The sequence below is a fragment of the Rhincodon typus genome, chromosome 45 (assembly GCF_021869965.1).
Source record: "Rhincodon typus isolate 14 chromosome 45, sRhiTyp1.1, whole genome shotgun sequence".
Classification (NCBI taxonomy): domain Eukaryota; kingdom Metazoa; phylum Chordata; class Chondrichthyes; order Orectolobiformes; family Rhincodontidae; genus Rhincodon; species Rhincodon typus.
In genome coordinates this window covers 4,279,471-4,290,228 of record NC_063376.1, presented here as the reverse complement: position 1 = coordinate 4,290,228, position 10,758 = coordinate 4,279,471, and the positions used below count along the sequence as shown (strand labels likewise).

General features: G+C 52.8%; 1 protein-coding gene across 1 annotated transcript in view; it reads right to left on the bottom strand.

The window, feature by feature from the left end:
- Positions 1 to 5,352: 5,352 nt before the first annotated feature.
- The window catches only part of pelp1 (proline, glutamate and leucine rich protein 1), a 44,193-nt gene continuing 38,787 nt past the window's right edge, over positions 5,353 to 10,758 (bottom strand). The window contains exons 11-12 of the mRNA XM_048620032.1: positions 8,980 to 10,533; positions 5,353 to 5,699 (exon numbers count right to left, since the gene is read on the bottom strand). Coding sequence (XP_048475989.1) covers positions 5,589 to 5,699; positions 8,980 to 10,533 — 1,665 coding nt within the window. The 3' untranslated portion in view covers positions 5,353 to 5,588. The remainder of the gene's footprint in view (positions 5,700 to 8,979; positions 10,534 to 10,758) is intronic.

The window sequence follows — 10,758 nt, the reverse complement described above, 5'->3', positions numbered from 1 at the left end:
TCTGTGTGTGAAAGTGTGTGTGTGTCTGTGTGTGAAAGTGTGTGTGTCTGTGTGTGAAAGTGCTTGTGTGTGTGTTTGTGTCTGTGTGAAAGTGCTTGTGTGTGCATGTCTGTGTGTGAAAGTGTGTGTGTGTGTCTGTATGTGAAAGTGTGTGAGTGCGTGTGTGTGTGTGTGTGAAAGTGCTTGTGTGTGTTTGTGTGTGCATCTGTGTCTGTGTGTGAAAGTGTGTGTGTGTGTGTCTGTGTGTGAAAGTGTGTGTCTGTGTGTGTGTGTGTGAGAGAGTGTGTATGTGTGTGTGAGAGAGTGTGTGTGTGTGTGCAAGAGTGTGTGTGAGCGTGTGTGTGAGTGCGAGTGAGAGTGTTTGTGTGTGTGTTTGTGTGTGTGTCTGGATGTGAAAGTGTGTGAGTGTGTGTGTGTGTGTTTGTGCATGTGTGTGTGCGTGTGTGTGTGTGTGTGTGTTTGTGCATGTGTGTGTGTGTTTGTGTGTGTGCATGTGTGTGTGTGTTTGTGTGTGTGCATGTGTGTATGTGTGTCTGTGTGTGAGTGCATGTGTCAGTGTATCTGTATGTCTGTATGTATGTTTGTGTATGTGTGTGTGCACATGTACGTGCGTGTTGTGTGTTTATGTATGTGCGCGCGTTTGTGAGTTTGTGTGTGTGTATGTGAGTGTGTGCGCATGTGTGTGTTTGTGTATGTTTGCATGTGCGTGTATGTGTATGAGTGCATGTGTTTGTGTGTGTCTGTGTGTTTGTTTGTGTATACGTATGTGTGTTTGTCTGTGTGTGTGTATGAGTGTGTGCATGTGTGTTTGTGTGTGAGTATGATGTCTGTATGTGTGTCTGTATGTGGGAGAGTACTGTGTGCATATGCAAGTGTGTGTGACTGTGTGCGTGCATGCATTTGTGTGTGAGAGAGAATGTGAGAGTGTGTGTGAGTACATATGTGAGTCAGAGTGCGTGTGTGAGAGTGCATGTGTGTGTGTTTGAGTGTGTGCATCTGTGTGCCTTACAACCTCAACATGACGCCTCAACTCCTATACTCGCAGGTCTGAGCAATAAAGGCACGTGTGTTCAACCACCTGTAACAGATGATTCCTTTCTTTCTCTTCTACATTTTCTTCTTGCATTTCATTAACATCCTATGACATTCTGACCCAGCAACACTGATGAAACGGTTGATATATTTCCAAGTCAGGATGGGGAGTGGCTCGGAGGGGAACATGCAGGGGGTTGGTGTCCCCATGTTCTGCTGCCCTTGTCCTTCTAGATGGAAGTGGTCGTGGGTTTGGAAGGTGCTGCCTGAGGATCTTTGGTGAATTTCTGCAGCGCATCTTGTAGACGCTGCTACTACTGAGGGTTGGTGGGGGAGAGTGGATGTGGTGCCAATCAAGCGGGGGCTGTTTTGTCCTGGATGGTGTCGAGCTTCTTGAGTGTTGTCGGAGCTGCCCCCATCCAGGGCAAGTGGGGAGTATTCCCTCACACTCAGGCTTGTGCCTTGTCGATGGCGGACAAGCTTTGGGGAGTCAGGAGGTGAGTTACTCACCACAGTATTCCCACTTCTAACATGCTTTGTAAAGTTTTAGCTCATAAATGTTGATATTTACAGATGCAGCTGTGGACTACAGCTCAATTATACTCCAGACATGATCTTACTGTGTAAGGGTCTCGGCACATTTGATTTAGAATATCTTCGCCTGTTTACGTTTGCTAGAACACAGAGTAAAGTCAATTTTATAAATGATTTCAAGAGGTTAATCTGCAGACTACAAATGTTTAACAGAGTTGAAGGTAACTCAGTTCACTGGGGGATTAAACTGGAGTCTGGTTTTAGGCTTTGTTTCCCAGGGAGACATAAGTAAATCAATTTTATTTTTACGACGATCATGCTCAGATTTACTGACTCCATAGCTATTTAACTATTTAAGGGAATTAAAACATTATAACACTCAAAACATAGTGGCTGGGTTTGAAATTACAGTCACCATCTCAGGCACCTTCCCTGAACCACAGTACCAGGCAGCTCAGCTTCACACTCTGTAAAATCTAACAGCCCACGGTCTCAATTCCCCACCCCTCCCTCCCTCCCTATCGGCCCTATCACTGTAACCTCCTCCCACCCCTATACCCCTATCGTTGTAACCTCTTCTACCCCTACATCCCTTCCTAACTCTATAACTTCCTCCAGCCCCTACACCCCACTCCATCACTATAGCCTCCTTCCACCCCTGCCTATCACTGTAACCTCCTGTAGCCAGAATTGTACATCACATTCAATAGATAGAAATTTTCAAAAAATGAGGGATAGAGTTGATAGGGAGAAATTTTAGGGAAAGGAAATCTGCTGCCCTTATCGATTTGATCTGGATATGACTCCAGACCAACAGGAATGTTGACTCTTTAACTGCCCTCTGGGTAATTAGGGATGGGTAAAAATTGCTGGGGCATGAACCATTAACTTCTACATCTTGTGAATGAATTAAAAGAAACATTGACTCCGACTGAGGGAGGGCACAGATTTAAAGTGCTCCTCGCACAAGGAGGAGTTAGGGCTCCAAGTTAAATGGCCCTGCAGACGCGATGGGCTGAACGGCCTCATTCTGCACTGTTAACGATTTGATGGTACAGCAGTCCGGGATTAAAAAGGGAATTGTGCTCCCAGAGGGAGGCGGTGTTGAGGACAAGTGAGATCTTGTTTCTGATGGGAGAAACCTTGAAGGGACCAGTTTCTGACTGGTGCAATACTGCCACCCACAGGCAGCTGCCAGGTATTCGTGCTAAAGGGGCAGCTTTTAAGAGCTGGCATTCGCTTGCTGGGCATCCTGAAGCTGCCAGCAAAGTGCAGAGCACACCCCCTCCCCCATGTCGTAATGGTGGCCAGCCTCCACACAGCAAGATCCCACACTCAAAGCTCACGTCGATGGCCAGGGAGGCAGGATGGGGGGAATGTTGGTCCACGAAGAGGTGGAATGGGCGTGGACCCCAGGCTGGGGTGAAAAGACATGACTGTTCACCTCCCCCCCCCACCATGACGTGAGCCTTAAAGAGGGGAAGCTTGCCAGGGGACGGGCATTCCCCTGTATCTGCTGCTCTGGCCCTCCCAGATACACGGAAACAGACCCTACTGTCCAACCAGTCCATTATCCCAAACTAAACTAGTCCCACCTGCCTGCGCTTGGCCCATATCCCTCCAAACCTTTCGCATTCACGTCCTTATCCAAATGTCTTTTAAATGTTGTAAGTGAACCCACATCCACCGCTTCCTCTGGAAGCTCATTCCACACATGAACAACTCTCTGTGAAACAAAACTATCCCTAATCTCTTTTTTTAAAATCTTTGTCCTCTCACCTTAAAAATATGCCCTCTTGTCTTCACCTTAAGGAAAAGACTCATAACAATTCACCTTGTCTTTATAGCTCATACACCTTGAGTGTATAGTTCATGGATGTTGCTCGAGAAATGAACAGCAATCTTCTCCCCTCGTTGAATGGCAGAGCAGGCTCGATGGGCCGAAGGGTCTAAAAGTTCACGGTCTTAGCAGGGTCGCGACGAGATTGGCTTGTTGCATTTCGAATGCGCCAGCTGGGTCGGTGGGACGTGAGCCCGAGAACCCCTGGATTACTTACGAACCACGTTCTGAAGCAATAAGGGGGTGCTGTAGAGAGGTTTTTTTTTAAAAACCAAGTACAGAGAATCGGGGCATATTATAGCAGTTTCCTTCTGGATGTGATCAGACACCGAGTGGCATAGCTGACATTTTGGTGGGGCATACGTAGACAACATGGACATTGAGGTGGCAGGACCCCACTGGATTTTCTGAAATCGAGGTTGGGAGGCAAAGGAGAAAAGATGCTACAAAACTTTGGAAGGCCTGACAATGTCAGTAATGAAACACAGAATCTCTACAACGTGGAAGTAGGTTCAGGGAGTTGACACTGACCTTCCGAAGAACTTCCAACCCAGACACATCTCCCACTATAGCTGCAATGCTACATTTCCCACGGCTGACCCACCTAGCCTGCAGACTGTGTGGCAATTTAGCACGGCCAATCCACCCTAACCTGCGCATCTTCGAAATGTGGGAGGCAACTGGAGGAAACCCACTGAGAGAATGCGCACACTCCACACAGAGTCGCCCAAGGGTGGAATCGAACCCGGGTCCCTGACGCTGTGAGGCAGCAGTGCTAACCCCTGAGCCACCCTGTACAGAGTTGGCGCTGCAAGTCAGTGACGTTTCTGTCTGCTCCCAGGGACTTCACGAGCTTCCTGGTCTCTAGGAAATATGAGGGCGAACAGATTGAGGACTTAGAAATGAAGAGGAGATGTCCAGAGATTTCAAGGATGTTTGTACGGCTTCGGGGCCCCTGGGGGCAAGGTTGAGGACCCATGGCATTGAGGAAAAAACTGCAGAATGAGTGTGCTATTGCAATCGGACCAGGTGCTGGGGGAAGCTAGCCTGCTGACCTACAAACATGGGCTTCCTACAACCGTCAGTCGCAACCTCAATCCACTAATTACTGCTCACCTTGTGTAAAAGGCTGCTGTATCCAAGACTTGTACACTTCATGGTAGGGCCCTGGGGAGCGTTACCGAACAAAGAGACCTTGCGATGCAGGTTCATGGTTTCTTGAAAGTGGACTTACAGGTAGACAGGGTGTTGAAGGCATTTGGTACGCTTGCCTTTCTTGGTCAGTGCATCGAGTGTAGGAGTTAGGAGGGTCATGTTGCCGCTGTATTGGCTAGGCCACTTTTGGAATACAGCGTTCGATTGTTGTCTCCCTGCTCCAGGAAAGATGTTGTGAAACTCGAAAGTGTGCAGAAAAGATTCGCAAGGATGTGCCAGGGTTGGAGGGTTTGAGCTACAGGGAGAGGCTGAATAGGCTGGGACTATTTTCCCTGGAGTGTCGGAGGCGGAGGAGTGACCTTATAGAGGTTTATAAAATGAAGAGCATGGATAGGATGACTAGCTAAGATCTTTTCCCCAGGGTAGGGGAGTCCAAAACTAGAGGGGATAAGTTTAAGGTGGGAGGGGAAAGATTTAAAAGGGACCTGAGGGGCAACTTTTTCACACAGAGGGTGGTACGTGTATGGAATGAGCTGCCAGAGGAAGTGGTGGAGGCTGGTACAATTACAGCATTTAAAAGGCATCTGGATGGGTACATGAATAGGAAGGATTTAAGAGGGATATGGGCCAAATGCTGGCAAATGGGACTGGATTAATGTAGGATACCCAGTTGGCATGGGCAGTTTGGACTGAAAGGTCTGTTTCCACATTCTACAACGGTTACAGAAGTAAACACGATACGTGCCTCTCCACACAGTCAACTTTCTTCATTAATTGCTTGGGTTCGTGACTGGTTGTGTTCGGATTTTTATTAAAAAAAAGACATAGAAAACACAGGCGGGTGAAGACCACCCCACCCCCCCACCAGGCATTCTCAAGCTGGGTTGGGAGATTAAAAACCCCAATTGGGCTGGCGCAATCTTCCACAGCCACACGGGCACACGCACGCACCGTCCTCGCGCTGCGACCGCCCCTGCCCCCCCTCCCACCCCGTTGCCCGCCTCTGCTCTGCGGCAGGGAAACGCCCTCAGGTACTGCCACTGGGTGCAGCTTCAGCCGACATCTCCTTTACTTCCTCGTCGTCTGGAGGGCAGTCCACAAAGTCCGCCAACATGGCCGCCGTCTGGTCCTCCTGGTCCTGAGGGGAGGGGAAGGGGGCATTGGTTTTGGCATCGGGGAGGAAAGAGAAAGACAGAACGCAAGTGAACGGATGAGGCGCGGCATAGAACTCTGACCGAGGGAGCAAAAGGCCATTAAAGTGTAATCTGCAAGAGGAACGTGTCAGCATGATCGAATGGTGGATTAGACTCGATGGGCCGAATGTCCTAATTCTGCTCTTATCTCCTGGTGGGCGAGGGGGAAAGAGAGATATTAGAACTACCACCCCTCAGTAAATGAGGCTGGACATCAGGATTGCTAGTCCAGTGGCCTTACCGTTAACGTCCACCTCATTCACTCACTGGCCTTGAGATGGTGGCTGTACTGCAGGGGAAAGGCAAATAACCTTCTGCACAAATAATTTTTCCTTTCAGTTCGTTCACCGGGTACAGCTATTGCTGGCTAAACCCACCCCTATATCCCCATCCCTCATGGCTGAGAGTCACATGTAGGCCAGACCGGGTGAGGATGGTGGTTTCCTTCCCTAAAGGACATCAGTGAACCCGATGGGATTTTCCTGACAATTCAAATTCCCACCGCCTGCCGTGGCGGGATTCGAACCCGGGTCCCCCAGGCCATTAACAGAGTTGCTGGATTAATGACAGGCAAAGGCAAAAATTGCTGGAGAAACGCAGCAGGTCTGGGAGCGCCTGTGTCGAGAAAGCAGAGTTAACGTTTCGGGTCCTGAACTGATGGTAGCTTGGAAAATGTCATTTTATATGCAGAAAGGGGGGGGGGGGGGGGGGGGGTGTGGGGGGGAGGGGGTGGGGTGTCAGTTGTAAACTAATCGGTGGAGATGGAGCCCAAAGAGGGAGAAAAACAGTTGGACAGACAAAGGAGTGCATAACAAACAGTCCCAGGAGAATGAACAGTTGCTGTTGGAGATTAAATGTGAACTCAGTATTAAGTTCAGAAGGATGCAGCGTCCCCAAGCAGTAAATAAGGTGTTGTTCTTCCAGCTTTTGCCAAGCTTCACTCACTGAAGCACAGCAGCAAGCCTGAGACAGAGATGTTGGCCGGCGAACAGGGTGGTGCGTCAAAGTGGCAGGCAACAGGTAGTTCAGGGTCTTTTTTGCGAGTAGGTCGTGGATGTCCTGCGAAGCGGTCACCAAGTCTACGCTTCGTTTCCCCAATGTAGAGGAGACCACACTGTGAGCAGCGAATGCCGTAGGGTAGATTGTGGGAAGTGCAGGTGAAGTGTTGCTTCACGTGGAAGGTATGTTTGGGCCCTTGGATGCTGAGGAGGGAGGAGGTAAATGTGCAGGTGTTGCACCTTCGCCGTTTACAGGGGAAGGTGCCATGCGAGAGGGTGGGAAGAGCTGGGAATGGAGGAGTGGACCAGCGTGTCCCGGACGGAATGGTCCCTGCAGAAGGGAGGGGAGGGGAATGCGTGTCTGGTGGTAGCACCTCGCTGGAGCAGGTGGAAATGGTGGCTCATGATCTTCTGGATGTGGAGGCTGGTGGGATGGTAGGGGAACCCTATCGTTGTTGCAGGAGGGAAGAGAGGGAGTGGGGGCCAAAGTGCGGGAGATGGGTTGGATCCGGCTGGGAGCCCCGGCGACAACGATGCTGGGGAATCCTCGGTTGAGAAAGTGGTGGACATTCAGAGGTTCCCTTGTCAAAGCTGGCATCATCAGAACAGACGCGATGGAGATGGAGGAATTGGGAGAATGGAAGTGGAGTCTTTACAGGAAGTAGGGTGCGAGGGCGTATGGTCAAGGTAACTGTAGGAGTCGGTGGCCAGCCTATCACCAGAAACAGAAACAGATGTCGAGGAAGGGAAGGGAGGTGTCAGAGATGGAACCAGGAGAAGGCAAGAGTGGGGTGGAAAATTGGAAGCAAAATTCCAGGCAAGAGAGGGACACATCTCAACTTGGCAGAGGTCATCCTCACCCTGAGTAAATTCTCCTTTAACTCTGTTCACTTTCTTCAGGTCACCCTGTTCTGCCTGTGGGGTACGCGGAACATTCCTTGATCCAGTCCTACACTGGCCCCCCGCCTACAACTCTTTCCCTGATATATCCATAATATTATGCTTCCCCCTCTCAGGAGAATTAGAAAAATTTATCAATTTCGCTGCCAAAAGGGCATTAGGATATCAGTCAGGGTTCCAGGTTTATTGATTAAATTTAAATGCCACCCGTTGTGTGGGGGCTGGGATTTGAATCTGTGCAGCCTGGCCACTAAATGACTTGCCCAGCGAAAACATCCGCAAACCCCTCGTGGATGTGATCCAATGCTACTGAAATGGCCAGTTCTTTCAATATAGATCCTTCCATCTCCCCTTGCGTTCAATTCTGGTCTCCCTCCTACTGGAAGGAATTTTGCTAAATTTGAAAAGACTCGGCAGTGTTGTAGAGCTCGAGCTACAGGGAGAGGCTGGGGCTATTTTCCCTGCAGCGTCAGAGCCTGAGGGATGACCTAATGGAGGTTTATGAGGGGAATTGAGTAGGGTGAATAGACAAGGTCTTTTTCCCCAGGGTAGGGAAGTCCAAAACTACAGGACGTAGGTTTAAGGTGAGAAAGGAAAGATATAAAAGAGACCTGAGGGGCAAGTTTTTCACACAGAGGGTGGTGCGCGTATGGAATGAGCTGCCAGAGGAAGTGGTGGAGGTTGGTACAACTACAACATTTAAATGGCATCTGGATGGGGATATGTATAGGAAGGATTTAGAGGGATACGGGCCAAATGCTGGCAAGTGGGGCTAGGTTAATTTAGGATATCTGGTCGGCATGGGCAAGTTGGACCAAAGGGGCTGTTTCCATGCCATATGATTCTACGGCTGAACCCCTCTAACCCTCTGAAACACAGCCTCAGTTCTTTCCATCAGAAATGCCGAGAGTGTCCTCAGGTAGCGTTTTGGGGAACGTGCTGGACGTCTTTCCTGGCCGTCAAAAGCTGGGTGGCTGAGACAGACCCCTGCCCACCCCAACCCCCCGCCCCACCCCACCCCCCACACAACGCCCAATCGAGGATTAGAGGGTGGTGTTCTCTATGAGGGAGGCCTTCCCTCTCTCACCTTTCAGCTGCGTCTCGGGGAGGTGGGGAGGGGTGGAGATCCCTCTGGCCTCGGGTTAGCAGCTTCCTTGCAGCGCAGTGAGAATGGCGTCGAGGAACATAGGTAACAGTGCAGGAGTAGGCCACTCGGCCCATTCAACGCGGCACTCCCTCTGGAATGTTTTCGAACAAACTGGCCCCAAAAGGGGGTTAAGGATTGCTCGGGTAGTCACGCGTACTCTGGGTGAATCGAGACTCTTACCTCGGCCTCTGCGGATTTCTCGGTAGGTAGCACCTCCTCCTGCCGCTGTTCCGCGGAGTCGGCCTCCTTCCCGGTCTCCGGGCTCCCGCCAACTTTGCCCTCGCTCTCTTTCTCCTCCAGGGCTGGCACACCGTCTTTATCTGGGGAAGCCGTCCCCTCGGCCGAGGTCTCTTTACTCGCCTGCTCTCCGTCAGGGGCTGGGCCGGGTGTCTCGGCGCTGGCCACCGGCACTCCCTCCTCCTGGCCATCAGTCGCAGCCATCACCGGGGACCGCTCTGCTGGCGCACTGCCGGCCTCCACCTGGCCAGGGGCTCCCGCGCCTGGCCTGGGGTCGGGGCTCCCCTCCCCTTCGCTCGGCCGGGGGCCGGGAGATCCCCGAGGGGGGCCGGGATCTTGCTGTGCAGGCCCCTCGGCCTCCCGGGGAGGAGGCAGGAGCTCTGCGGGTCTCAGTGCGGCGGTCGTCTCTTCCTCGGGCATGTCGGCCCGCCCTCGCTCGTACATCTCCTCCCCGTCCTCCTCCTCCTCCTCCTCCTCGTCTTCGTCCTCGTCCTCCATCTCCTCGTCCTCCAACTCGCCCTCTTCGAAGTCTTCCTCATCCTCGTAATCGTCTTCCTCCTCTTCCTCCTCCTCCTCTTCTTCCTCCTCCTCCTCGTCGTAGTAGTCATCTTCCTCCTCTTCCTCCTCCTCCGGGTACTCTTCCCCTTCCTCGTCTTCGCTGCTGTTGATGTTGATCACTGTCAGGTCCTCGTCCAGCTCCTGGGAGCCCAGGCGCAGCTCGCCGGCGCCCCCTAGCTCCTGGGAGGATGCCGGCTGGGGCTGGGGCACGGGGGTCGGGGCCTGGGCGGGGGTCGGGGGCCCCTGGGCCCGAGGTGAAGCCACCACCACCTTCTCGATCTCCTCCTGCTCCTCTTCGTCCAGCCCTTCCTCCTCCTCCTCCTCCTCCTCCTCTTTCTTCTTCCTCTTGTCGCCGGGGGTGGGAGCGGGGGCGGCGGTGGTGGCAGTGGGGGGCGGTGGTGCTGGGGAGGAGCCCCCTCCGCCAACCGGGCCCCGCTCGGGCAACAAGCCCTCGGGCACGATCACCACGCTGTCGTCAGAGTCGCTCTCCAGCGAGATCTCCACATCCGACTCCTCCTCCTTGTCGTAGCGCACGAAGACCGGGCGGCCCCGGTTCGGGTCGCCCCCGAACACGGCCTCGTCTCCCGGCGCCGCCGGCGCCCCCTCACCCTCGGCGTGGTTCTCCGCTGGCGGGAAGCGGGCAGCCGGCGGCGGGATGGAGAAACGTGCCGAGGGCGGGTGTTCAGCGAGAGCCCGGGGTGTGGCGGCCGCAGGAAGTGGGTGTTGGGGCAGAGGAGGTGGTGGTGGTGGAGGAGGAGGGGGAGGCAGGTGGAACGTGGGCACTTGTGGCAGCCTGGCGGGAGATGGCAGGTCAGCAGCCGCTGGCTTGAAGGCCGTGGCGATGAGGCTGGCAGCGCTGAGGGGCATCTGAAGGGAAGGCACCCGGGGGTGGATGAGACAGTTGCAGATGACCAGAGCCTCTGAGCAGAAAGAGGAGACCTGTAGGTGGGGGCAAAGATGGCACAGGTTTTGTTACGGCAAGGAAAGAGGCACAAATCGCTCATGCCAAGCAGCTTTTCCCAACCTAATTATAAACCGAAAAGAACTGCGGGCGCTGCAAATCGGAAATAGCTGGAACAGCGCAGCAGGTCTGGCAGCGTTGGTGGAGGGAAATCACAGTTAACGTCGCAGGGCCAGCGGCCCCCTTCCTCAGAGTTAACGTCG